The sequence below is a fragment of the Somniosus microcephalus genome, unplaced genomic scaffold, assembly GCF_052327205.1.
Source record: "Somniosus microcephalus isolate GS21.2 unplaced genomic scaffold, FLI_Smic_1.0 unresolved_chr3, whole genome shotgun sequence".
NCBI lineage: Eukaryota > Metazoa > Chordata > Chondrichthyes > Squaliformes > Somniosidae > Somniosus > Somniosus microcephalus.
Genome location: NW_028225181.1, coordinates 71,255,187 through 71,282,491, shown reverse-complemented (window position 1 = coordinate 71,282,491; position 27,305 = coordinate 71,255,187). Strand labels below are relative to the sequence as shown.

At 49.2% G+C, this 27,305-nt stretch overlaps 2 protein-coding genes and 1 pseudogene across 2 annotated transcripts; 2 read left to right on the top strand and 1 right to left on the bottom strand.

Annotated features, from left to right (window-relative positions):
- The window catches only part of LOC147091945 (uncharacterized), a 58,858-nt pseudogene that overhangs the window by 13,662 nt on the left and 17,891 nt on the right, over positions 1 to 27,305 (bottom strand).
- Positions 153 to 17,288, top strand: LOC147091947 (uncharacterized). Its single transcript, XM_085976948.1, has 4 exons — positions 153 to 248; positions 1,972 to 3,168; positions 9,201 to 9,290; positions 17,210 to 17,288. The coding sequence occupies exons 2-3, from the start codon at positions 2,192 to 2,194 to the stop codon at positions 9,247 to 9,249; spliced, it is 1,026 nt and encodes a 341-aa protein (XP_085833074.1). The 5' UTR covers positions 153 to 248; positions 1,972 to 2,191; the 3' UTR covers positions 9,250 to 9,290; positions 17,210 to 17,288.
- On the top strand, positions 17,303 to 18,522 carry LOC147091946 (uncharacterized). The gene has a single exon (XM_085976947.1). The coding sequence runs from the start codon at positions 17,316 to 17,318 to the stop codon at positions 18,351 to 18,353; it is 1,038 nt and encodes a 345-aa protein (XP_085833073.1). The 5' UTR covers positions 17,303 to 17,315; the 3' UTR covers positions 18,354 to 18,522.

The following is a 27,305-nucleotide window of genomic DNA, read 5'->3' as shown; positions in this document are numbered from 1 at the left end:
AATGGCCTCTTCCTCTGATGACGTCACAATCGGGCCCCAGCCTCAGCGCCGGGAAGGAAGGGCCCGCCCCCTTGCCGCGCCGCCATTGGTTGGAGGACCAGGCCGCCCAGTTCAGTCCTCCCAGCTCAGCCCTCTTCCTATTGGTCCGCGCTCCCGTCAGTCACAATCACATTGCTCCGGCTCAAACCGCCAAAGCGCGCGGCTGAATCCGCTCCGTCCGCGGAGGTCCCGCCCGCCCCGACTCTCAGGTTTGGTTTTTCTCGTCTTTTACTTTATAATCCCGCTCTCCGCTCCCCCCTCACCTCGATTTAAATCGATTCCCCAACATTTCACTTTACCCCGGCCGCTGATTCCGACTCTTCCCCGGGCCCGGATTTCCGTCTGCTCCCCGGAGGCCCCGCGCAGGCGCACTGGCAGCCTCGTGTTGTGGTGAGGAGGCCGAATGAGCATGCGCGGCCCCGCCCCCTCCACATTGAAAGGGACACCCACCCCCTCCACATTGAAAGGGACACCCGCCCCCCTCCACATTGAAAGGGACACCCACCCCCTCCACATTGAAAGGGACACCCGCCCCCCTCCACATTGAAAGGGACACCCACCCCTTCCACATTGAAAGGGACACCCACCCCCTCCACATTGAAAGGGACACCCACCCCCCTCCACATTGAAAGGGACACCCGCCCCCTCCACATTGAAAGGGACCCCCGCCCCCTCCACATTGAAAGGGACACCCACCCCCCTCCACATTGAAAGGGACCCCCGCCCCCTCCACATTGAAAGGGACACCCACCCCCCTCCACGTTTAAAGGGACACCCACCTCCTCCACGTTTAAAGGGACACCCACCACTTCCACATTGAAAGGGACACCCACCTCCTCCACATTTAAAGGGACACCCACCCCCTCCACATTTAAAGGGACACCCACCCCTTCCACATTGAAAGGGACACTCAGCCCCTCCACATTGAAAGGGACACCCACCCCTTCCACATTGAAAGGGACACCCACCCCTTCCACATTGAAAGGGACACCCACCCCTTCCACATTGAAAGGGACACCCACCCCTTCCACATTGAAAGGGACACCCACCCCTTCCACATTGAAAGGGACACCCACCCCTTCCACATTGAAAGGGACACCCACCCCCTCCACATTGAAAGGGACACCCACCCCTTCCACATTGAAAGGGACACCCACCCCTTCGACATTGAAAGGGACACCCACCCCTTCCACATTGAAAGGGACACCCACCCCCTCCACATTGAAAGGGACACCCACCCCTTCCACATTTAAAGGGACACCCACCTCCTCCACATTTAAAGGGACACCCACCCCCTCCACATTTAAAGGGACACCCAACCCCTCCACATTTAAAGGGAGACCACCCCCTCCACATTTAAAGGGACTCCCTCCCCCCTCTCGTGTGTTCTTCTGATTAAAGGGGCAGTGACAATTCCCCCGGCCACCGCACCTTAGCAAGGATGTGAAAGACCTTGAGAGCCAGCCAGTTGGTAGCACCCTGAGTCAGAAAGTTGTGGGTTCAACGTCCCTAATCCAGGGACTCCAACACATAAATCTGGGCTGACGCTCCGGGGCAGTGTCGAAGGAGTGCCGCACTGTCGGAGGGACAGTACTGAGGGAGCACCGCACTGTTGAAGGGTCAGTACTGAGGGAGCGCCGCACTGTCAGAGGGCCGTCTTTCGGATGAGACATTCAGGTGGACATAAAAGATCCCACTATTTCGAAGAAGGGCAGGAGAGTTATCCCCGGTGTCCTGGCCATTATTTATCATGCAAATTGGCTGCAGTGTTTCCTACATTACAACAGCGATTACACTTCAAAAAGTACTTCATTGGCTGTAAAACCGTTGGTTGTGAAAGGTGCTATATAAATGCCAGTCTTTCTTTATTTTCTCTCCTGTATTTACATTAATTAATTACTTATATAAAGCTGTTTTACCATCTCTTGCAAGGGGAGGAATTGCAGACGGGCAGCTTAACGCAAACTTCACACGAAGATCTGACAGAGTCACTCGATTCATCAGGACCTGAATATCATCGACATATGGAAGCGGAAAGCAGCAATCAGAGTGCGAACAAACTGCACACGTGTCTTGTGTGTGGACGTGGATTCAACCGAATGAGCAGCCTGGGGAGGCACAAGTGTAACCAAAGTGAGGAGAGTCCGTGCAAATGTCGGGAATGCGGGAAGGTATTCAGTTGCCTCTCCGGCTGGAGACTCATCAACGCAGTCACTCCTTGAAATGGCCGTTCACCTGCTCCGTGTGTAGGAAGGGATGCACTCATTCAGGCTCCCTGCGGGCACACCAGCGAGTACACACCGGGGAGAGGGCGTTCACCTGCTCCGTGTGTGGGAAGGGATTCACTCTCTCCTCCACCCTGCTGATACACCAGCGAGCTCACACTGGGGAGAGTCCGTTCACTTGCTCCGTGTGCGAGAATGGATTCAGCCATTCTTACTCTCTGCGGGTGCACCAGCGAGGTCATACTGACGAGAGACCCTGTAAGTGCCCTGACTGTGAGAAGAGGTTTAAAAGCACCGAGTATCTGAACGAGCATCAACGCATTCACACTGGGGAGAGGCCATTCAGCTGCTCTCACTGCGGAAAGAGGTTTGGTAAGTCATCGAACCTGGTGAGACACCAGCGACTGCACACCGGGGAGAGGCCGTTCACCTGCTCCGTGTGCGGGAAAAGTTTCACTCGTCCCTCCTCTCTGCAGGAACACCAGCTGGTTCACACTGACGAGAGGCTGTTCTCCTGCTCCGAGTGCGGGAAAGGTTTCACTCGTCCCTCCTCTCTGCGGGAACACCAGCTGGTTCACACTGAGGAGAGGCCGTTCTCCTGCTCCGAGTGCGGGAAAAGATTCACTCGTCCCTCCTCTCTGCGGGAACACCAGCTGGTTCACACTGACGAGAGGCCGTTTAAATGTTCCGACTGCGACAAGAGTTTCAAATGCTCCAAGGGCCTGAAGATGCATCGACGCATCCACTCTGGGGAGAGGCCGTTCAGCTGCTCTCACTGCGGGAAGAGGTTTACGCACTCATCCGATCTTCTGAAACACCAGTTCACCCACACCGGGAAGAGGCCGTTCCCCTGCTCAGTGTGTGAAAAGGGATTCAGCTATCCATCTGACCTGCTGAGGCACCAGTGAGTTCACACCTGAGCGCACTGGTCCCATTCTGCTGTTAATCACATGAAGGACTGATCTGTGTTAATAATGGCAATTACGGGGTTGAGGGGGCGTGGGGCGGTTTGAAGATGCTGATAACCCCAGTAACTAGGCTGGAGTTTAAGAGGGGTCAGCCTCAGCTCAGTGGGCGACACTCTCACCTCTAGAGTCAGAAGGTCGTGGGTTTGAGTCCCACTCTGGAGACTTGAGCACGTAATCTAGGCTGACACAAAGAGTTGGAATAAACGGTTCTTTTTCCGAGTGGCAGGCAGTGACTAGTGGGGTACCGCAGGGATCGGTCCTAGGACCCCAGCTATTCACAATATATATAAATGATCTAGATGAGGGAACTAGATGTAATATCTCCAAGTTTGCAGATGACACAAAGCTGGGTGGGCGTGTGTGCTGTGTGGAGTATGCTGAGAAACTCCAGTATGATTTGGACAGGTTGGGTGATTGGGCAGAAGCATGGCAGATACAGTATAATGTGGATAAATGTGAGGTTATCCACTTTGGTGGCAAAAACAGGAAGGCAGCTTATTATCTGAATGGCAATAGATTGGGAGAAGGGGAAGTGCAACGAGACCTGGGTGTCCTTGTGCACCAGTCGCTGAAGGTAAGCATGCAGGTGCAGCAAGCGGTTAAGAAAGCAAAAGGTATGTTGGCCTTCGTAGCGAGAGGGTTCGAGTACAGGAACAAGGATGTCTTGCTGCAGTTGTACAGGGCCTTGGTGAGACCACACCTTGAGTATTGTGTGCAGTTTTGATCACCTTATCTGAGGAAGGATGTTCTTGCCATGGAGGAAGTGCAGCGAAGATTCACCAGGCTGATACCTGGGATGGCAGGAATGATGTATGAGGAGAGATTGGGTCGATTGGGCTTGTACTCGCTGGAGTTTAGAAGAATGAGAGGGGATTTCATTGAAACTTATAAAATTCTAACAGGACTGGACAGACTAGATGCAGGAAGGATGTTCCCGATGGTCGGGGAGTCCAGAACCAGGGGTCACAGTCTAAGGATAAGGGGTAAGCCATTTAGGACAGAGATGAGGAGGAATTTCTTCACCCAGAGAGTGGTGAACCTGTGGAATTCTCTACCACAGAAGGCAGTAGAGACCAATTCATTAAATATATTCAAGAAGGAGTTAGATATATTTCTTAAGGCTAAAGGGATCAAGGGATATGGGGAGAAGGCAGGAACAGGGTACTGAACTTGGATGATCAGCCACGATCTCATTGAATGGTGGAGCAGGCTCGGGGGGCCCAATGGCCTACTCCTGCTCCTATCTTCTATGTTTCTATGTAATTTTACATTAAGTTTGAGAGTGATGTAGTCCAATCTGAAACTAAGGTCTTCAATCTAAACAGAGGAAACTACAAGGGTATGAGGGACAAGTTGGCCATGGTAGATTGGGAGACTACACTAAAAGGTGTGAAGGTGGACATACAATGGCTAACATTCGAGGAAATAATGCATAATTTGCAACAAACATATATTCCTCTAGGGCATAAAAACTCAAAAGGAAAAGTGATCCAACCATGGCTAAAAGAAATTAAAGTGAGTATTAAGTCAAAGGAGGAAGCTTAAAAGTTGCCAGAAAAAGCGGTCAGCCTGAGGATTGGGATCTTTTTAGAAATCAGCGAAGGGGGACCAAGAAACTGATAAAAGGGAAAATGGATTATGAGCACAAACTAGCGAAAATATAAAAACGGATTGTAAAAGCTTCTATAGGTATGTGAAAAGGAAAAGACTGGCGAAGGTAAATGTAGGTCCTTTACAGTCAGAGACGGGAGAATTTATAATGAGGAATGAGGAAATGGCAGAGAAATTAAATAAAGACTTTGTTTCTGTCTTCATGGAGGAAGACACAAAAAACCTCCCAGAAATACGAGAAAACCAAGGGTGTGGTGAGAATGAGGAACTTAAAGAAATTATTATTTGTAATAAAACAGTACTAGCAAAATTAATGGGACTAAAAGTCGATAAACCCCAAGAACCGGGTGACCTACATCCTAGGGTTTTGAAAGAGGTGGCCATTGGGATCGTGGACGCATTGGTTGTCATCTTCCAAAATTCTATAGCTTCTGGAACGGTTCCTGCAGATTGGAGGATAACAAATGTAACCCCGCTATTTAATAGAGGGAGAGGGGGAACTACAGACCTGTTAGCCTCACATCAGTAGTTGGGAAAATGCTGGAATCTATTATAAAGGATGCAATAACTGGGCACTTAGAAACTAATAGTAAGATTGGGCAGAGTCAACCTGGATTTATGAAAGGGAAATCCTGTTTGACAAACCTATTGGAGTTCTTTGAGGATGTAACCAGTGGAATAGACAAAGGGGAACCGGTAGATGTGGTGTATTTGGATTTTCAGAAGGCCGTCGATAAGGTCCCACACAAGAGGTTGGTGAACAAAATTAGGGCACATGGAATTGGGGGTAATATACTAGCATGGATTGAGAACTGGTTAACAGACAGAAAACAAAGAGTAGGGATAAACGGGTCTTTTTCAGGATGGCAGGCTGTGACTAGTGGGGTACCGCAAGGATCGGTGCTTGGGCCCCAGCTATTCACAATCTATATCAATGATTTGGATGAGGGGACTAAATGTAACATTTCCAAATTTGCTGATGATACAAAGCTAGGTGGCAGTGTCAGTTGCGAAGAGGATGTGAAGAGGCTTCAAGGGGATCTCGACAGGCTCGGTGAGTGGGCGAGAACATGGCAGATGGAATATAATGTGGATAAATGTGAAGTTATCCACTTTGGTAGAAAAAACAGAAAGGCAGAATATTTCCTAAATGGTGAAAGATTGGGGAATGCAGATGCTCAGAGGGACCTGGGTGTCCTTGTACATTAGTCACTGAAAGTGAATGTGCAGGTGCAGCAAGCCATTAGGAAGGGAAATGGTATGCTGGCCTTCATTACAAGAGGATTTGAGTACAGGAGTAAAGAAGTCTTACTCCAATTATACAGTGCCTTGGTGAGACCACACCTGGAGTACTGTGTACAATTTTGGTCTCCTTACCTAAGGAAGGATATACTTGCCATAGAGGGAGTGCAACGAAGGTTCACGAGATTGATTCCTGGGATGGCGGGACTGTCGTATGAGAAGAGATTGAGTAAACTAGGCCTGTATTCTCTTGAATTCAGAAGAATGAGAGGGGATCTCATTGAAGCATACAAAATTATTACAGGGCTTGATAGGGATGGATGCTGGGAGAATGTTTCCCTTGGCTGGGGAGTGTAGAACCAGGGGCCACAGCCTCAGGATAAAGGGTAGGCCATTCAGGACTGAGGTGAGAAGAAATGTCTTCACACAGAGGGTGGTGAATCTTTGGAATTCTCTACCCCAGAGGGCTGTGGAGGCTCAGTCATTGGGAATATTCAAAACAGAAGTCGATAGATTTCTGACTAGTAAGGGCATCAAGGGATATGGCGATAGGGCCGGTGAATGGAGTTGAGACAGAAGATCAGCCATGATCTCATTGAATGGCGGAGCAGGCTCGAAGGGCCGAATGGCCTACTCCTGCTCCTGTTTCTTATGTTCTTAAACCTTAATAAATCACTGGTTAGGCACCAGCTGGAGTATTGTGTCCAATTCTGGGAACGACACTTTATGAAGGATGTCAAGACCTTGGAGAGGGTGCAGAGGAGATTTACCAGGATGGTTCCAGGGATGAGGGACTTCAGTTATGTGGAAAGACTGGGGAAGCTGGGATTGTTATCCTTAGAGCAGAAGGTTAAGGAGAGATTTAATAGAGGCGTTCAAAATCATGAAGGGTTTGGATAGAGTAAATAAAGAGAAACTGTTTCCAGCGGCAGGAGGGTCAGTAACCAGAGGACACAGATTGAAGATAATCGGTAAAAGAACCAGAGGTGACATGAGGAAACATTTTTTTACACAGCGAGTTGTTGTGATCTGGAATGCGCTGCCTGAAAGGGCGGTGGAAGCAGATTCAATAGTAACTTTCAAAAGAGAATTGGATCGGTACTTTAAGGGGAAAAATTTGCAGGGATATGAGGGGAGTGGGATTAATTGGAGAGCTCTTTCAAAGACTTCAAGGGTTAGGTTGTGAGGAGAGATTACACAAACTAGGGTTGTATTCCCTAGAATTTAGAAGGTTAAGGGGCGATCTGATGGAAGTTTTCAAGATATTGAGGGGAAATAGAGAGGGGCGATAGAGAGAAACTATTTCTGCTGGTTGGGGATTCTAGGACTAGGGGGCATAGTCTAACAATTAGAGCCAGACCTTTCAGGAGTGAAATTAGGAAACACTTCTGCACACAAAGGGTGGTAGAGGTTTCGAACTCTCTTCCGCAAACCGCAATTGATGCTAGATCAATCGTTCATTTTAAATCGGAGACTGATTGATTTTGTTAACCAAAGGTATTAAGGGATATGGGCCAATGGCGGGTATATGGAGTGAGGCTGCAGACCAGCCATAATCTCATTGAATGGCGGAGCAGGCTCGAGGGACTGAATGGCCTCCGTCTGCACTTCATAGAAACATAGAAGATGGCTGATCATCCAAACTCAGTACCCGGTCACTGCCTTCTCCCCATATCCCTTGATCCCTTTAGCCTTAAGAAATATATATAACTCCTTCTTGAATATATTTAATGAATGTTTCTGATGGCCGGGGAGTCCAGAACCAGGGGTCATAGTCTAAGGATAAGGGGTAAGCCATTTAGGACTGAAATGAGGAGGAATTTCTTCACCCAGAGAGTGGTGAACCTGTGGAATTCTCTGCCACAGAGGGCGGTGGAGGCCAATTCATTAAATATATTCAAGAAAGAGTTGGATATATTTCTTAAGGCTAAAGGGATCAAGGGATATGGGGAGAAGGCAGGGACAGGGTACTGAGTTTGGATGATCAGCCATGATCGCATTGAATGGCGGAGCAGGCTCGAGGGGCCGAATGGCCTACTCCTGCTCCGATCTTCTATGTTTCTTAAATAGACTTTGCTTGCTTTGCTGACTCAACAAACCTCATTTGCTTTGCTGTTTTTTGGCTGAGTAAATAAGAGGTTTTTTTTGGCTGCATGCAGGTATTTAATTGAGTTAGTTCAGGCTTGCTGTCAGTCCAGGCCCTGGTCCCGCCCCTTCCTGCACCTCATTGGCTGACACCGCTGTCAATCGACACCACGAGGGGGAAGGGAGGGTGATTGACAGGTGACGATTGATAGAGGCGCCTGCCCGCGCTGTGATTGGTGCAGGGGAAGGCAAGTGGGCGTGTCCGGCCCGCTGGCCCACGTGGGGGAGTCAAAGGCTGGCTGGAGCGCATGCGCAGCCCGCCTCGCACCGTTGGGCAGCTTTTCAAAATGTTTTTATTTCCGAAACAAATTGAAAACACTCATTAATTCCCCCAAACCTCCTCCCCTCTAAACTGCGATTATTATTATTCTTGTTTTTCCTCATTTGTGCAGCGTGTCTTTTTTTACCTTGCGGTGGCGTGCGCCGATCCTACCGACCCCTGGGCGTTGCGTGCTGGCGTCAGCGCGTAATCGGAGGAGGTGGTGTGATTGACGCGAGGCGCCCACCAATCAGGAGCGCGGAAAACACTCGGAGGACCGGGCGGGCTGACGGTCCTCCAACAAATGGCGGCGCGGGAGGGGGGCGGGACCTCGGTGGGCTGCGTGCGCCGATCCAACCGACCCCCCTGGGCGTTGCGTACATGCGTCACCGCGTAATCGGAGGGGGGGTGTTTGATTGACGCAACGCGCCCGCCAATCAGGAGCGCGGAAAACGCTCGGCGGACCGCGCGGGCTGACAGATTTCAACCAATGGCGGCGCGGGAGGGAGGGGGGCGGGACCTCGGTGGGCTGCAGGCCGCTTTCCTGCTTTCATTGTCTGCAGGAGCTGTTAAAGGGAAGGGGAGGAGGAGGGTGGAAAAACCCCAGCTTGTGAGTGTTTATTTCTTTGCATTACCTTTATTGCAAGGCTAGTCATCAGTTGCATTGATTTAAAAATAAGTGAACCTTTTCTCTTTTTGACTTTTATCCAGAACAAAGAGCCCTGGTGCTGTGAGCATTTTGGTGGGCAGCCACTTTTAAAGGGACAAAGACCAGCATTCTTCCCTCTTTCTCTCTCTCTTGTGAGTATTTGTGGTGGGTGAGAGGGTGGGGGGTGAGTCAAAGGGGACTGCGGCCCCTTTTCAACAAAAAAAATTGCTTGGCCATTTAAAGGGGAATGGGTGCCCCCCAGGTATTTAAAGGGGCAGTGCCTCTCTCTTTCTGTATCATGTAAGAGCAGGGAGGTTCTGCTTGAACTGTACAAAACACCAGTTAGGCCACCGGCTAGAGTGCTGCGTGTAGTTCTGCTCGCCCCATTGCAGGAAAGATGTGACTGCTCGAGATAGCAGATTTACGAGGATGTAGCCAGGACTAGAGAATTTCAGCTAACAAAAAGATTGATTAAGAAAGGGAAGATAGATTATGAAAGTAAATTAGCAAAAAATATAAAAACAGAGTTTTTATAGTTATATAAAAAGAAAAAGGGTGGCTAAAGTAAATGTTGGTCCCTTGGATGAGACCAGGAAATTAATGGTGGGAAATATGGAGATGGCAAAAACACTGAATGAATATTTTATATCAGTCTTTACAGTAGAAGACACTAAGAATATCCCAACACTGGACAAACAGGGGGCTAAAGGGGGGGAGGAGCTAAACACGATCAAAATCACTAAGGAAGTGGTACTTGGTAAAATAATGGGACTCAAGGCGGATAAATCACCTGGACCTGCTGGCTTACATCCTAGGGTCTTGAGGGAAGTGGCGGTAGGGATTGTGGATGCATTGGTAATAATTTTCCAAAACTCCCTGGACTTGGCAAAGGTCCCGGCAGACTGGAAAACTGCTAATGTAACACCCTTATTTAAAAAGGGCAGTAGACAGAAGGCTGGAAACTATAGACCGGTTAGCCTAACATCTGTGGTAGGTAAAATTTTGGAGTCCATTATTAAGGAGACAGTAACAGAACATTTGGATAATCATAATTTAATAGGACAAAGTCGGCATGGTTTTATCAAGGGGAAGTCATGTTTGACAAATTTGCTGGAGTTCTTTGAGGAAGTAACATATAGGGTGGATAAAGGGGAACCAGTGGACGTAGTGTATTTAGACTTCCAAAAGGCATTTGACAAGGTGCCGCACAAAAGATTATTGCTTAAGATAAAAAATCACGGGATTGGGGGTAATATTCTGGCATGGATAGAGGATTGGCTATCTAACAGAAAGGCAGAGGGTTGGGATAAATGGTTCATTCTCAGACTGGCAATCAGTAACTAGTGGTGTTCCGCAGGGGTCAGTGCTGGGTTCCCAACTCTTTACAATCTATATTAACGATTTGGAGGAGGGGACCGAGTGTAACATATCAAAGTTTGCAGATGATACTAAGATGGGAGGGAAAGTAGTGAGTTAGGAGGACATAAAAAACCTGCAAGGAGACATAGACAGGCTAAGTAAGTGGGCAGAGATTTGGCAGATGGAATACAATACTGGAAAGTGTGAGGTTATGCACATTGGCAGGAAAAATCGTAGAGCAAGTTATTATCTTAATGGCAAGAAACTGGAAAGTACTGAAGTACAAAGGGATCTGGGGGTCCTGGTGCACGAAACTCAAAAGGTTAGTATGCAGGTGCAGCAAGTGATTAAGAAGGCCAATGGAATGTTGGCTTTCATTGCTAGGGGGATAGAATATAAAAATAGGGAGGTATTGCTTCAGTTGTACAAGGTATTGGTGAGACCGCACCTGGAATACTGCGTACAGTTTTGGTGTCCATACTTAAGAAAGGACATACTTGCTCTCGAGTCAGTACAAAGAAGGTTCACTCGGTTAATCCCGGGGATGAGGGGATGGACATATGAGGAGAGGTTGAGTAGATTGGGACTCTACTCATTGGAGTTCAGAAGAATGAGAGGCGATCTTATTGAAACATATAAGATTGTGAAGGGGTTGGATCGGGTGGATGCGGGGAAGATGTTCCCGATGATGGGTGAAACTAGAACTAGGGGGCATAGTCTTAGAATAAGGGGCTGCTCTTTCAAAACTGAGATGAGGAGGAACTACTTCACTCAGAGGGTGGTAGGTCCATGGAATATGCTGCCCCAAAAAGCTGTAGAAGCTACATCATTACATAAATTTAAAACAGAAATAGACAGTTTCCTAGAAGTAAAGGGAATTAAGGGTTACGGGGAGTGGGCAGGAATTTGGACATGAGTCTAGGTTCGGATCGGTCATGGCCCTGTGGGTAGCGGAGCAGGCCCAGGGGCCATGTAGCCTGATCCTGCTCCTATTTCGTGTGTCTAATTCTGTTAGATTCAGGAGATGGTTCTGTGATAGTGGATTGGCGGTTAGGATCAGATCAGCCATGATCTTATTGAATGACGGAGCAGGCTCGAGGGGCCGATTGGCCAACTCCTGCTCCTATTTCTTATGTTCTTAATACGTAGAAACATAGAAGATAATCTACATCCTAGGCTACTTAAGGAAGTGGACCGAGAAATAATAGATGCATGGCTGGTCATCTTCCAAAATTCGATAGACTCTGGAACAGTACCCATGGATTGGCGGGTAGCTAATGTTACCCCACTGTTCAAAAAAGGTGGTAGAGACAAAACGGGGAATTACAGACCGGTAAGCCCGACATCGGTCGTGGGGAAAATGCTAGAGTCCATTATAAAAGATGTAATAGCAGAGCACTTGGAAAACAGTGACCGGATCGGACAAAGTCAACATGGATTTACAAAAGGTAAATCGTGCTTGACTAATGTACTGGAATTTTTTGAGGATGTAACTGGTAAAATAGATAAGGGAGAACCAGTGGATGTGGTGTATTTGCACTTTCAGAAGGCTTTCGATAAGGTCCCGTATAAGAGATTAGCGTGTAAAGTTAAGGCACATGGGATTGGTGGCAAGGTACTGACTTGGATAGAGAACTGGTTGGCAGACAGGAAGCAAAGAGTTGGAATAAACGGGTCTTTTATCTGAGTGGCAGGCAGTGATCGGTCCTAGGACCCCAGCTATTCACAATATATATAAATCATCTAGACGAGGGAACTAGATGTAATATCTCCAAGTTTGCAGACGATACGAAGCTGGGTGGGCGTGTGTGCTGTGAGGAGGATGCCAAGAAACTCCAGTATGATTTGGGCAGGTTGGGTGATTGGGCAGAAGCATGGCAGATTGCAGTATAATGTGGATAAATGCGAGGTTATCCACTTTAGTGGCAAAAACAAGAAGGCAGATTATTATCTGAATGGCAATAGATTGGGAGAAAGGGAAGTGCAACGAGACCTGGGTGTCCTTGTGCACCAGCCGCTGAAGGTAAGCATGCAGGTGCAGCAGGCGGTTAAGAAGGCAAATGGTCGGTTGGCCTTCGTAGTGAGAGGGTTCGAGTACAGGAACAAGGATGTCTTGCTGCAGTTGTACAGGGCCTTGGTGAGACCACATCTTGAGTATTGTGTGCAGTTTTGGTCGCCTTATCTGAGGAAGGATGTTCTTGCCATGGAGGGAGTGCAGCGAAGATTCACCAGACTGATACCTGGGATGGCAGGAATGACGTATGGGGAGAGATTGGGTCGATTGGGCTTATACTCGCTGGAGTTTAGAAGAATAAGAGGGGATCTCATTGAAACTTATAAAATTCTAACAGGGCTAGACAGACTAGATGCAGGAAGGATGTTCCCGATGGCCGGGGAGTCCAGAACCAGGGCTCACAGTGTAAGGATAAGGGCTAGGCCATTTAGGACAGAGATGAGGAGGAATTTCTTCACCCAGAGAGTGGTGAACCTGTGGAATTCTCTACCACAGAAGGCAGTAGAGGCCAATTCATTAAATATATTCAAGAAAGAGTTGGATATATTTCTTAAGGCTAAAGGGATCAAGGGATATGGGGAGAAGGGAGGGACAGGGTACTGAATTTGGATGATCAGCCATGATCTCATTGAATGGCGGAGCAGGCTCGAGGGGCCGAATGGCCTACTCCTGCTCCTATCTTCTATGTTTCTATGTAATTCCCTTTTGAAAGCCGTGATTGAATCTGCCTCCACCACCCTATCAGGCAGTGCATTCCAGATCCTAACCACTCGCTGCATCAAAAAAAAATTTCCTCATGTCGCCTTTGCTTCTTCTGCCAATCACTTTCAATCTGTGTCCTCTGGTTCTCGACCCTTCCGCCTGTGGGAACAGTTTCTACTCTGTCCAGACCCCTCATGATTTTGAACACCTCTATCAAATCTCCTCTCTACCTTCTCTGCTCTAAGGAGAACAACCCCAGCTTCTCGAGTCTATCCACATAACTGAAGTCCCTCATCCCTTATCACTGGAACCATTCTTGTAAATCTTTTCTGCAATCTCTCTAAGGCCTTCACATCCTTCCTAAAGTGCGGGGCCCAGAATTGGACACAATACTCCAGTTGAGGCCGAACCAGTATTTTATAAAGGTTCATCATAATTTCCTTGCTTTTGGACTCTATGTCTCTATTTATTAAGCCCAGCTTTCTCATCCTGCCCTGCCACCTTCAACGATTTGTGCACACATACCCCCAGGTCTCTCTGTTCATGCACACATTTTACAATTGTACCCTTTAGTTTATATTGCCTCACTTGGTTCTTCCTACCAAAATGTATCACTTCGCACTTTTCTGCGTTAAATTTCATCTGCCACATGTCCGCCCATTCCACCAGCCTGTCTATGTCTTCTTGAAATCTGTCACTATCCTCCTCACTGTTCACTTTACTTCCAAGTTTTGTATCATCTGCATATTTTGAAATTGTGCGCTGTACACCCAAGTCTAAGTCATTAATATATATCAAGTAAAGCAGTAGTCCTAGTACCAACCCCTGGCGAACACCACTGTGCACCTTCCTCCAGTCCGAAAAACAACCGTTCACCACTGCTCTCTGTTTTCTGTCACTTTGCCAATTTCGTATCCATGCTGCCACTGTCCCTTTCATTCCATGGGCTTCAACTTTGCTGGCAAGCCTATTATGTGGCACTTGTCGAACGCCTTTTGGAAATCCATGTACACCACGTTAACCACATTGCCCTCATCAACCCTCTCTGTTACCTCATCAAAAAACTCAATCAGAATCAGAGCGGCCGGGGCCGGCAGACGTGCTGCGGCCACCATTAGTCAGAGGCTGTGGGGAAGAGTTTTATTGCAGGCTGACGGAAGGTAGGTCCCTGGCCGCCTGTGTAGGTCTTTTTGTTGCTTCATTGTTGAGGATGTAACTAGTGAAATAGATAAAGGAGAACCAGTGGATGTTGTGTATTTGGACTTTCAGAAGGCTTTCGATAAGGTCCCGCATAAGAGATTAGCGTGTAAAGTTAAGGCACCTGGGATTGGGGGCGAGGTATTGGCTTGGATAGAGAACTGGTTGGCAGCCAGAAAGCAAAGAGTTGGAATAAATGGGTCTTTTTCCGAGTGGCAGGCAGTGACTAGTGGGGTACCACAGGGATCGGTCCTTGGACCCCAGCTATTCACAATATATATTGATGATCTAGACAAGGGAACTAGATGTAATGTCTCCAAATTTGCAGCTGACACAAAGCTGGGTGGGCGTTAGTGCTGTGAGGAGGATGCCGAGAAACTACAGGATGATTGGGACAGGTTGGGTGATTGGGCAGAAGCATGGCAGATGCAATATAATGTGGATAAATGTGAGGTTATCCATTTTGGTGGCAGAAACAGGAAGGCAGATTATTATCTGAATGGCAATCGATTGGGAGAAGGGGAAATTCAACGTGACCTGGGTGTCCTTGTGCACTAGTCGCTGAAGGTAAGCATGCAGGTGCAGCAGGCGGTTAAGAAGGCAAATGGTATGTTGGCCTTCGTAGCACGAGGGTTTGAGTACAGGAGCAAGGATGTCTTGCTGCAGTTATACAGGGCCTTGGTGAGACCACATCTTGAGTATTGTGTGCAGTTTTGGTCGCCTTATCTGAGGAAGGATGTTCTTGCCGTGGAAGGAGTTCAACGAAGATTCACCAGGCTGATACCTGGGATGGCAGGAATGATGTATGAGGAGAGATTGGGACGCTTGGGCTTGTACTCGCTGGAGTTTAGAAGAATGAGAGGGGATCTCATTGAAACTTATAAAATTCTGACAGGACTGGACAGACTAGATGCAGGAAGGATGTTCCCAATGGTCGGTGAGTCGAGAACCAGGGGTCACAGTCTAAGGTTACGGGGTAAGCCATTTAGGACAGAGATGAGGAGGAATTTCTTCACCCAGAGAGTGGTGAACCTGTGGAATTCTCTACCACAGAAGGCAGTAGAGGCCAATACATTAAATATATTCAAGAAGGAGTTGGATATATTTCTTAAGGCTAAAGGGATCAAGGGGTATGGGGAGAAAGCGGGGACCGGGTACTGAATTTGGATGATCAGCCATGATCGCATTGAATGGCAGAGCAGGCTCGAGGGGCCGAATAGCCTACTGCTCCTATCTTCTATGTTTCTATGCTTCAGTTTGAGCTGGAGTGGAGATGGAGGAGAAGCTGCTGGGTTTAACCCCCCATTACTTCTGAGCCCAGGAGGACCCAACAATTTCCAATGTGAGACTGTCAAGGGAGGTGGATTCTAGGGGAGATTAGGTTGTTACACAGACAGTGTCCGTACAATGCAAAAGAGTATTGTTTTAGGAACAAGTATTTCTGTACAGGCTTTTAATCCAGTTTACATCTACAGATTTGTTTTAATTCATTCTTGGGATGTGGGTGTAGCTAGCAAGAGCAGCAAGTACAGGAAACTTTCTGGTATCCGGCACTGACGGGACCGAGCTGGTGCCGGTCGATCAACACTGCCGGAGAAACGAGCGCTATAGTTAAAAGATACGGAGCTTCTGCGCTCCGTCTGAAGCAACAAACCCTGTTGCTTAGCAACAGCTTCAAAACAGTCAGCGCAGCTTGCAAGCGTCTCTGTAGCTAAGCAACAGCTTCAGCTAGACGCTTGCAGAGCCACAAATGGAGAAAAAAAACAGCTAAAAGTAAGAAAAAGTTATCTGAACCGACGCCTGAATTTTGTCGGTGGATAGAGCATTCCGGATATTTCACCTCCGTTTAAACGAAAGTTTCCTGTATTGCCAATCCCCAGTTTCCCATTGAGAAGGGGGTGGTGAGTCGCCTTCTTGAACTACTGCAGTCCGTGTGGTGAAGGTATTCCCACAATGTTGTTCGGTAAGGAGTTCCAGGATTATGACCCAGCAACGATGAATATATCGCAGCACGGTGGCATCGTGGCTAGCACTGTTGCCTCACAGCGCCAGGGACCCGGGTTGGAATCCAGCCTCGGGTGACTGTCTGTGTGGAGTTTGCACATTCTCCCCGCGTTTGCGTGGGTTTCCTCCGGGTGCTCCGGTTTCCTCCCACAGTCCAAAGATGTGCAGGTTAGGTTGATTGGCTATGATAAATTGACCCTTAGTGTTAGGGGGATTAAATACGTGGGGTTACGGGGATAGAGTACGATATGTGTTGGTGTAGGGGTTACGGGGATCGGGTGGGATATGTATCGGTGCAGGCTCGATGGGCCGAAATGGCCTCTATCTGCACTGTGGGGTTTCTCTGATTCTGTGATACTGTGATCTGAGTCAGGATGATGTGTGAATTGGAGGGAAAATTGGAGGTGATGGTGCTCCCGTACAACAGCTGCCCTTGTCCTTCTAGGTGGTGGAGGTCGCGGGTTTGGGATGTTCTATCAAAGTTCTGGTCGAGTTGCAGATGTATAAAGTTCCTTTCCTTCGCACCCTCCCCCTCCCACACCCACCTCTCTCGCTCTCGCTCTCCTCCCATAGAGGCCAGAGTCTTGTGTAGGCCCAGACCAGGTGGTGGATTCCCTTCCCTGAAGGACATTAGTGAACCAGTTGGATTTTTATGACAATCCGGCAGCTTTCATGGTCACTTTTTTCTAGTGCCGGCCCCACAAATGACCAGATTCACTGAGCTCAATTTCACAACCTGCCTTTGTTTTCTTGTGGGTTGTCTCTCACGCTCCCTGTTTTAAATTAATTTTACAGGGCACTGGAAGGGGAGGATTTGCAGACAGGAAACTCAAACCAAACATCACGTCAAGATCTGACAGTCACTCGACTCATTGGATCTGAATATCATTGGCCTCTGAACATGGAAGCAAAAAGCACTGTTCACAGCGGGGAGAAACCGTACACGTGTTCTGTGTGTGGACAAGGCTTCAGCCGACCCTCTGGCCTATCGAGACACAAGTGCATTCACACCGGGGAGAGGCCGTTCACCTGCCCTGAGTATGGGAAGGGTTTCACTCAGTCATCCCACCTCCTGACACACCAGCGCACTCACAGCAGGGAGAGGCCATTCACATGCTCTGAGTGTGGGAAGGGATTCACTCGGTCATCCAACCTGCTGATACACCAGCATGTTCACACCGGGGAGAGGCCGTTCACCTGCTCTGAGTGTGGGAAGGGATACACTCAGTCATCCAACCTGCTGATACACCAGCGAGTTCACACCGGGGCGAGGCCGTTCACCTGCTCTGAGTGTGGGAAGGGATTCACTAAGTCATCCAACCTGCTGAGACACCAGCGAGTTCACACTGATGAGAGGCCTTTTAACTGCTCGAACTGTGGGAATTGCTTTAAAAGTTCCGGGGAACTGATGTGCCATCAACGTGTTCACACTGACGAGAGACCGTTCAGTTGCTCGCACTGCGGGACTGGGTTCAGGCGATCATCTGATCTCACTATACACCAGCGCACTCACACTGGGGAGAGGCCATTCACCTGCTCCATGTGTGGGAAGGGATTCACTCGTTCATCCGCCCTGCTGATACACCAGCGAGTTCACACTGGGGAGAGGCCGTTCACCTGCCCTGAGTGTGGGAAGGGATTCACTCAGTCATACCCCCTCCTGACACACCAGCGCACTCACACCGGGGAGAGGCCATTCACCTGCTCTGAGTGTGGGAAGGGATTCACTAATTTATCCAATCTGCTGACACACCAGCGAATTCACACTGGGGAGAGGCCGTTCACCTGCTCTGAGTGTGGGAAGGGATTTACTCGCTCATCCAACCTGCTGACACATCAGCGCGTTCACACCGGGGAGAGGCCATTTACCTGCTCCGTGTGTAGGAAGGGATTCACTCGCTCATCCTACCTCCTGACACACCAGCGAGTTCACAAGTGACTGCAGGGGTTGGATTCTGCTGTTGTTGCTGCTGTTAATCACATCCAGGACTGAACCATGTTCATTCTGACAGGTGGGGATTGTTTCTGCTGATGTTAATAACTCCGGGAACTGGGCTGGAGTTTAATATTCTGGATATATGTCCAATAAATCAACTTTGTTTTAAACACATTGTTGTAGATTTTCGTCTTTCCCACCTGAGTGTTTAGCATCACCTGGCTGGAGCTCAGAAAGGACAATCTGGGGGAGGATCGTACGACGGGAACAGAACTCCAGTCTGGACACAGTCCTTCAGGGCCACACTGAGAGGGGCAAACGGCACTTTGGTCTTTCTTGTCTCACTTCAGTGACAGCAAAGTTGCCGTGCGGGTTAATCTCAAGGCGTGTGAGAAATGTGTCCCAGCCGCTCTCTGCCATGGTTCAGAGCTCCTAGGCACGGAACAGAAGGCTCCTTTAGGAATGTACCCCAGTGCTTTTTTTTAATGGCCTTAATAACCTGTGTTGCTACTTTTAGTGATTTGTGTATTTGTATCCCTGGATCCCTCTGCTCCTCCAGCCCATTTAGACTCTTAGGGGGAAATTCGGTGGCGCCCCCTTTGGGTGGCTAACGTCACCGTGGCTAATTTTAGCGCCCCGAAAGAGTTAGCGCCCCTGCGCATTAAATTCAGCGGTAGCGCCCCAAGCAGGAGGCAGGGTGCTACTGGAAGTGCTCCCCTCCGTCTTGAGGCGCTACCAGTGAATTTCACGGCTCTTCGTGTAACAGCACCACGCCCATCGGCACAAAGCACCGTGTCATAGCAGACCTCCCTCCCTGATTAAAGGGGAGGGGCCTAGCACTGCGCACACCGGGGCCCTGCTGGACCATCGGGGAGTGGGGTGTCGGATCAAGAGGAGCGCCGGGCTGTGCGATCACGGCCGACACCCCAAAGAAGAAAGGGGAAGGGGGCAGGTGCTGGCAGTTGGCCAAAATAAAAAGTTGCCGCCCGACTCCTGCCCTTTAAGTGGCGTCGCCGCGGCTGCAGAAACGACCCCTGACCCTGTCGGTCATATCGTCCGGCGATAGGTCAGGGGTCGCAACCCAAGGTTGCAGCCGGTGTGCTGCACGTGGCGATGACGTCATTGCCGGCGGTGCAGTGCCACGGGGAGCTACTGACTACCTCCGCCGCTAATCTCCCGCTGAATATCGCAGGAGGCACAAAGCAACCCAATTTTACCCCCTTGTCCAAGTAGTGAGTGGCCTCCTTATTCTTCCCACCAAAACACACCCCCTCACACTGATCTATAGTGAAATTCATTAACACACCACCTCACACTGATCTACAGTGAAATTCATTTGCCAATTACACGCCCATTCTGAAATTTATTAATGTCTTCTTGCATTTTGCCTTCCTCAGTATTAACTCTACCTCCCAATTTGGTGTTATCGACAAACTTTGAAATTATTCTTCTGATTCCCGAGTCCAAATCGTTTATGTAAATGGTGAACAATAGTGATCCCAGCGCCGATCCCTGTGGAACACCACTTCCCACCTTTTGCCAGTCTGAGTAGCTACTCCCAACCCCTACTCTCTGTTTTCTGTTTTGTGACCAGCTTGCTATCCATAACAGTATGTAAGATCGACAAGATGACCCAGGTCAGGCCGTGTGGAGGGAAGGGCCAGGCAGCAGAATGGATGGAAAGATGACTACAAAACAGAAATCAGAGGGTTGGAGTTAAGGGAAGTTTGTAGCGATCTTTCCATCCATTCTGTTGCCTGGCCCTTGACTCCACACGGCCTGACCGTGGTCATCTTGTAGACCGTACATACTGCAGACACAGTGCACCAGTGGTGGAGGGGGTGGATATTGAGTCCTGTGGCAGGGGCGCTGATGAAGTGGATTTCTCTGTCCGTGAGTTTTGAGGCATCGCTAGTGGTGTTTTTCACCTCTTTCCACCTTTAAATAAAACCTTGCTGCCAGTTTATTAAAGCCATTAACAGCCGCTCGGGTGGGACACAGCAATAAATGAGGCCTTGTTTCCCTCAGAATGACAGGCCTCAACCCGAGTTAGAAAACATTTAGTAATTAAACCAGACTGGGCGGGGCCTGAGGTGCGAGTTAGTAACGGAAAATTGGTGGCCAGTGTACTTCACACCAGGGCTGAGGACCCGGGGACTTGGGTTTCTGTATCATTTATTGATTAGTTTATTGCCCAATCTCAATCAGACTGGCGGGTCATCTTGCTGTCTGACGGAGGCGAGGTTCCCCAATGGAGGGCTCTCCATGCGGGAGTCCTTCCCAGCACCATTGGGGATCTGGGGTGGAGACTGTTGCAGGGAGCTGTCGTGTGCAACAGTTTAAGCTCCTTTCCGGACTCCAAGGCCAGATGTATTTTTTGCAGCCTAGAGGAGCTCACGGGCCGTGTATATATTCAGTGTGAGAGGTTACAGCCCCTGTATAGTTACCTGAAGGGGCTGCTCCTCAACTCTTGGTTACACTTTAGCCCCACGCTCCTAATCTTTGGCCGCCCGGTGCGGAGGGGGGTGGGTAAGTGGGAGGATCTTCTCCTGGACCTGCTCTTGGGCCTGGCGAAAACAGCAATTTGTAGGTCCAGGATGGGTGGGGCCTATGGGGGGGTCACTCTGGCTGCCTGCCTCTCTCCCATGGTCTTGTCCCTGCCCGGGTGGCCCTGGAGAGGGAGCAGGCGGTGTCCACCGGTTCACTTGATACCTTCCTCGACCGGTGGTCATGGAAGGTATCAAGAGGCGATAATCGATCCTCACGATCACATTGCGTTTGAATTATTAATTGTGTGTGTGTCACAAATACATTTCTTCTATTTTGATACAAAAGCTCTACTAGACATGTTAAACTACTAGTTATTTAATCAGGGCTGCAGCTGCTGAAAGGTTGACTGTACTGGGGTTTGTGGCCAGAGCTGGCAGACGTGTTGTTCTGAAGTCCGATGTCTCACACCTGAAGAGTCTGTTTATGTCGTGTTGTAATGACCTTTTTCTGTTGCCTGGTGTCAGAAATAGAAATCAAAGGAAGATGATGCCCCACTCTATTAATCAACTCTTTGACACATTTCCATTTCTTAATTTACAAAGATCACAACTCCATTAGTGAACAATGGATTGCCAGTCTGCCACTTTTTAGTGAGGCTTGAAAGGATTCGCTGTGAAGCTACACCTGCCCATCTGTCTGTGTGTCACTGTGTTTGGATTGTGTTAGACAACAGTCCTAATATCTCGCCTACATCCATTACAATTTTTGAAATGTTAGATTGTACTTGGAAGAAGTTGAGTTTGAATCTAACAATTCTGAAATTGGGAGCTTTTAATGATTTCTGTTTTTCACATAACTATATAGTGATGTGATCAGTCAAAGCAAATTAAAAGATGCTGCTATTTACTGAACACAACTGAATAATTCTACAAGGATGCTATCGCAGTCTTCCTCAGTATTAACTACACCCCCCAATTTAGTGTCATCAGCAAATTTTGAAATTGTACTTCTGATTCCCAAGTCCAAATCATTTATGTAAATGGTGAACAACAGTGGTCCCAGCACCAATCCCCATGGAACACCACTTCCCACCTTCCGCCCGTCTGAGTAAATACCTTTAACTCATCCCGTCACTATAACTGGACTTGTCTCCATTCCCGTGCCGAGGGGATTGCTGTACCAGACGGGAGGGGCAACATTTGGGGACTCTCGATTCTCCACCGATTCCCATTCCCCTTCTTTCTGGTGGATAATGGAGGTGCCACTGTGTGTAATGTGCAAGTCAGTAAGAGTTGTCAGCGAGGATTAATCAGCACTTTCTAATTGGAGATGATAATCAATGGAATCTTTCAGACAATGAATTGTAGATTTTATAGCAAAGATTAATATACGATTGAAGTAAAAGTTCATAATTTTATTGTAAAATATTTCAGGAACACTCATCAGAAATTAAGGGGAAAGATCAGACAGCAGTACTTAAAGGGACACTGCAGCCCCGACAATTCAATCAGCTATATATCCAGAATATTAAAATCCAGCCCAGTTATAGGGGTTATTAACATCAGCAGAAACAAACCCCAACTGTCAGAATGAACATGGTTCAGTCCTGGATGTGATTAACAGCAGCAATAACAGCAGAATCGAACCTCTGCAGTCACTTGTGAACTTGCTGGTGTCTCAGCAGGTTGGATGACTGATTGAATCCCTTCTCACACACTGAGCAGGTGAACGGCCTCTCCCCGGTGTGAACTCGCTGGTGTGTCAGCAGATTGTATGACTGATTGAATCCCTTCCCACACATGGAGCAGTTGAATGGCCTCTCCCCAGTGTGAATGTGCTGGTGTCTCAGAAGGTCAGAGGAATTAGTGAATCCCTTCTCACACACGGGGCAGGTGAACGGCCTCTCTGCAGTGTGAATGTGCTGGTGTATCAGCAGGGTGGATGAATTCGTGAATCCCTTCTCACACATAGGGCAGGTGAACGGCCTCTCCCCAGTGTGAATGCACTGGTGTATCAGCAGGGTGGATGAATTAGTGAATCCCTTCTCACACACAGGGCAGGTGAACGGTCTCTCCCCAGTGTGAATGCACTGGTGCTCAATGAGGTGAGATGACTGCCTGAACCTCTTCCCACAGTGAGAGCAACTGAATGGTCTCTCCTCAGTGTGAAGTCTCTGGTGTGTCAGAAGGTGGGATGACTGAATAAATCCCTTCCCACACTTGGAGCAGGTGAACAGCCTCTCCCCGGTGTGACAGCCTCGATGAGTTTCCAGCCAGGACGGGGAGCTAAATCCCTTCCCACAGTCCCCACATTCCCACAGTTTCTCCGTGGTGTGGGTGTCCTTGTGTCTCTCCAGGTTGGACAATCGGTTGAAGCCTCATCCACACACACAACACGTGTACGGTTTCTCCCCGCTGTGAATGGTGCGATGTTTTTTCAGACTGTGTAACTGGTTAAAGCTCTTTCCACAGTCAGTGCACAGGAACACTCTCACTCGGGTGTGTGTGTCTCGGTGCTTTTCCAGTCACACCGATCTTTGAAATATTTTCCCAGAGACAGAACAGCAAACATTTCTCCTTCCACATTCAAAGGCCGATGATATTCCCTGTAAAAGACATCACTGCAAGTTCAGGATTAAAATTCGGAACAGATAATTCTAGTTTCTATGGAACATTCTCTCCTCTCTTAGTACATAGAATCACACAGATTGTACAGCACAGAAACAGGCCAATCACCCCAACTGGTCCATGTGGTGTTTATGCCCCACACGAGCCTCCTCCCATCTCTCTTCATCTCACCCTATCAGCATCTCCTTCTATTCCTTTCTCCCATGTGTTTATCCAGCTTCCCCTTAAATACATCCATGCTCTTCACCTCAACCACTCCCTGTGGCAGCAAGTTCCACATTCTCAGCACCCTCTGGGTGAAGGAGTTTAATCTAAATAGGACTTTCCTGGGCAGCCAATCAGCACTGCTGCCTCTTTTGAGCATTTCCTGGCGAGGCAAAACAGTTGATATTTTCTGATCAAAAAGAGCTGAGCTCGGCAGCATTAGTCCTGTTTTGCCTCCTTTGGAGACCAGGTGTACGAGCAGAGTGAGCACAGCCTTCACAGCAACTGCAATAAAATTGTTACAGTTGTGAAGGAACTTTGTGTCAGTGCACTGGACCACAAAGTATGTGTGTCGATTATTGTCTTATTACCCTACTGTAAAATGCCTTGAGATGTTTTAAAAGCTCTATATAAAGGTAAGTTGTTGTTGGTGTATAGAGAACTCTGTTGAAATTTAGTGAAATGATCAATAACCAAGGAAGATCATTTCTTTGTTTGGTTCTGTTAGTTTTCATAGAATCATTGAAAAGTACAGCACGAAGGAGGCCATTCGGCCCATCGTGCCTGTGCTGGCTCTTAGACATAGCACTCGTGCTTCGTCCCACATCCCTGCTTGTTGTCCGTAACCCTGTAAGATCCTCATCCTCAAGTACCCGCCCAACTCCCTTTTAAAATCATTGATGGAATCAGCTCATGACCTTTTCAGGTCGAGCGTTCCAGATCCCGACAGCTCTCTGAGTTTTATTCAATTGTTACCACAGTTGCTTCTGTGGAGCTTTAATAATAAATGCATTTTGCTGTGAAAGCAATTAAAACATTCCTAGTATATAAATAGACAGATGCATCAAAATATTAAAATTGTGGGAGGGAGGGCAGTGCTCACCAGGGCCCAATAAACAATGGAATTCTTCTTTCCCAACCCAATGCTCAGAAGATGAAGTCCCAGAGCTGCCTCTGGCTCCGTTCCACCTGCCCTATTCTGACAAGCTGAGGTGTTGGTCAGTGCACTGTGATTGCCCGGTGGGCAGAAAATGGCAAATCTAGAAATATGACCAAAATAACACATTTTAACCCCAAAGCTGTAAATCCCCGTCCCACACACTCTCCCTCCCCCCGTGCTGAAATCCGAACCCATCGCACCATCTCCAACATTTCTTTCCTCCACTCCCAGTTTTCCCCCTCCCTCTACTCTGGTTGGGTTCAGTTCTACACCCGCTGTGTGCAGAGTGAGAATCAATGATTCAATGATTGTCCCTCTTGGTCACTGGGACCCTGAAGCCCTGCCCACTCTCTGTTCCTGTATAAAGATGGCCACGCATGCGCCCTGCTGCAGGTAGAACCGGTCTGTCTTTCCTTCACCAAGATGGCGGCACGTAACCCGGGCCTGTCACCGAGAAAAAGCCTCACCGCTGCCGTCCGGCGGAACACATTCAGCCGCTGGATCTCAATCGGGCCTGAGACCATTCTCCAACTTTATAAACCCTGCGGTGCAGCCTACCCGCAATTTATTTATTATTATTATTTTTTTAATGACATTCACAGAGCTCAAGTCTCGGCTCTTTGTACAAAGTCACAAGCCCTCATGCCTGCAAGGCAGGGGTCCCAGCCTCTTCAAGTTAATGATGTGATCTCCAAGCTTCTTGATCATCTTCACTTGTTCATCCAGATAGTGGGTCTCCAGGAATTCACACAGTTGAGGGTCGGCACTCCCAGTGGAGAGTTTGTGTAGATCCAGCAGACTCTGGTCAACATTCTTCTCCATTTGCAGGGCTCTCTGCATCGCTGAGCGGAGCCCCCCCCTCTCCCAGCTGAACAAATGGACTGTAAAGAAGCTGAAAAACACTAGATTAATTAAAAAAACTTATCAAATTCAATTTAAATCACATTGGCCGGGGTGATGATGCACTCCAGTCCCCGCGGCACCCACCGGCCTCGGAAGGTCTCAAGCATGCCGGCAGACACCGCGTGCTCCATCTCCAGGCCACCCGGGCATGAACATAGCCGTGGAAGTGAGGCAGGCAATTGGGCCAAACGACCCCCCCCCCCGACCGCCCACTGCCTGCACCTGTTTATGGCCACTTTGGCCAGGCCCAGGAGGAGTCCCACAAGGAGGTCCTCCGACCTGCCCTCTCCCCTCCGCACCGGGTGGCCGTAGATCAGGAGCGTGGGACTGAAGTGCAGCCAAAAATCGAGGAGCAGCCCCTTCAAATAATGGAACGGGCTGCAACCTCTCACATTCCACATAAACATGGAACACAGACTCCTCTAGGCCGCAAAAATAGCAAGAGGCCTGGGAGTCCGTGAACTTATCTAAAATCTTATTGCACGGGACTGCTCCATGCAACACCCTCCAGGCCAAGTCCCCAATAGAACAAAGGAGGACTCCCGTGTAGAGAGCCCTCCATTGGGGACCTCCGCCTCCACCGGATGGCAAGATGGCACGCCAAGGTGAGTCCGGACGGCAGGCGAAGATGGCAAAGTGGAGAGTGTGCAGGAGCAGCCCGTACAGGAAACCCCTCTGCGCAGAACTAAAAGACACGGAGGGCATTTCTCCGAGATGGCTCAAGCTGTGAGGCGCCGGTTCCTGAGAGGGGTTTTGGGGCTGCGCGCCGATGAGGAATTCCATCCGAACAGGGGTCAGTTCGGACGGGATCGCCCCACGTGCCTGAGCCTCCTCGATATACCTAGTGGAGTCGGGGCCCAGTGCTGCTTTCAGTGTCTCGATGGCTTTGGCCGCGAGCTGGACGTTGGCCCAGGACAGGTGCTGCATCAGCTCCTCCGGCACCATCCAGCCCGCTCCTCCGCCATTGAGCAGGTCCCCGACCCTGGTCACCTTACCAGGCACAGCCCTGCCCTCCGCCAGCCGCCCGATCCAGCGGTCACGGAGGTGCGGATTCCTGAGCAGCGGCTCCTGAAGGAGAGCTGCCACTCCTGACGGGGGAGAACTCCGCCTGGAGGCGATGCTGTTCCAGACCCATAGCAGTTCCTGGTAGAAGACAGGCAACTCCCGCAGGTAGGCATGCGTACGGCCCAATTCCACAAACAGGAGCTGCGTGTCATAGTTGAGGCCGTGCAGCTGGCAGAAGAAATACGTCACCAGCACACACCATCGAGGAGGATTCTCGATGTACAGGTATCTCTGCAGGGTCCGAAGACGGAAAGTTGCCGCCCGGGTGCGAAGGCACACCAGTGCCTGACCGCCCTCCCTAAGCGGGAGACTCAGAACCGCGGCAGAGACCCAGTGCTTCCCTTTGTCCCAGAAGAAGTCAATGAACTTCTTCTGCATCTTGGCGACAAACGCAGGGGGCGGGATCAAAGTGACCAACCGGTACCACAACATGGCCACCAGCTGGTTAATGACCAGCGCTCGACCTCTATAGGACAACACTCGGAGCAGTCCTGTCCACCGTCCTAGGCGAGCGGTGACTTTGGCCTCCAGCTCTTGCCAGCTCACCGGCCAGGTGTCCTCGGTGGGGCTGAGGTAGACTCCGACGTAGAGGAGGTGCGTGGTGCTCCAGGCGAAGGACCTGAACTCCTCTGGCAGGGAGTCCATCCGCCACTGGCCCACCAGGAGTCCAGAACATTTCTCTCAGTTGATCCTGGCGGAGGATGCGTCCGAGTAAATCTGCTGGCA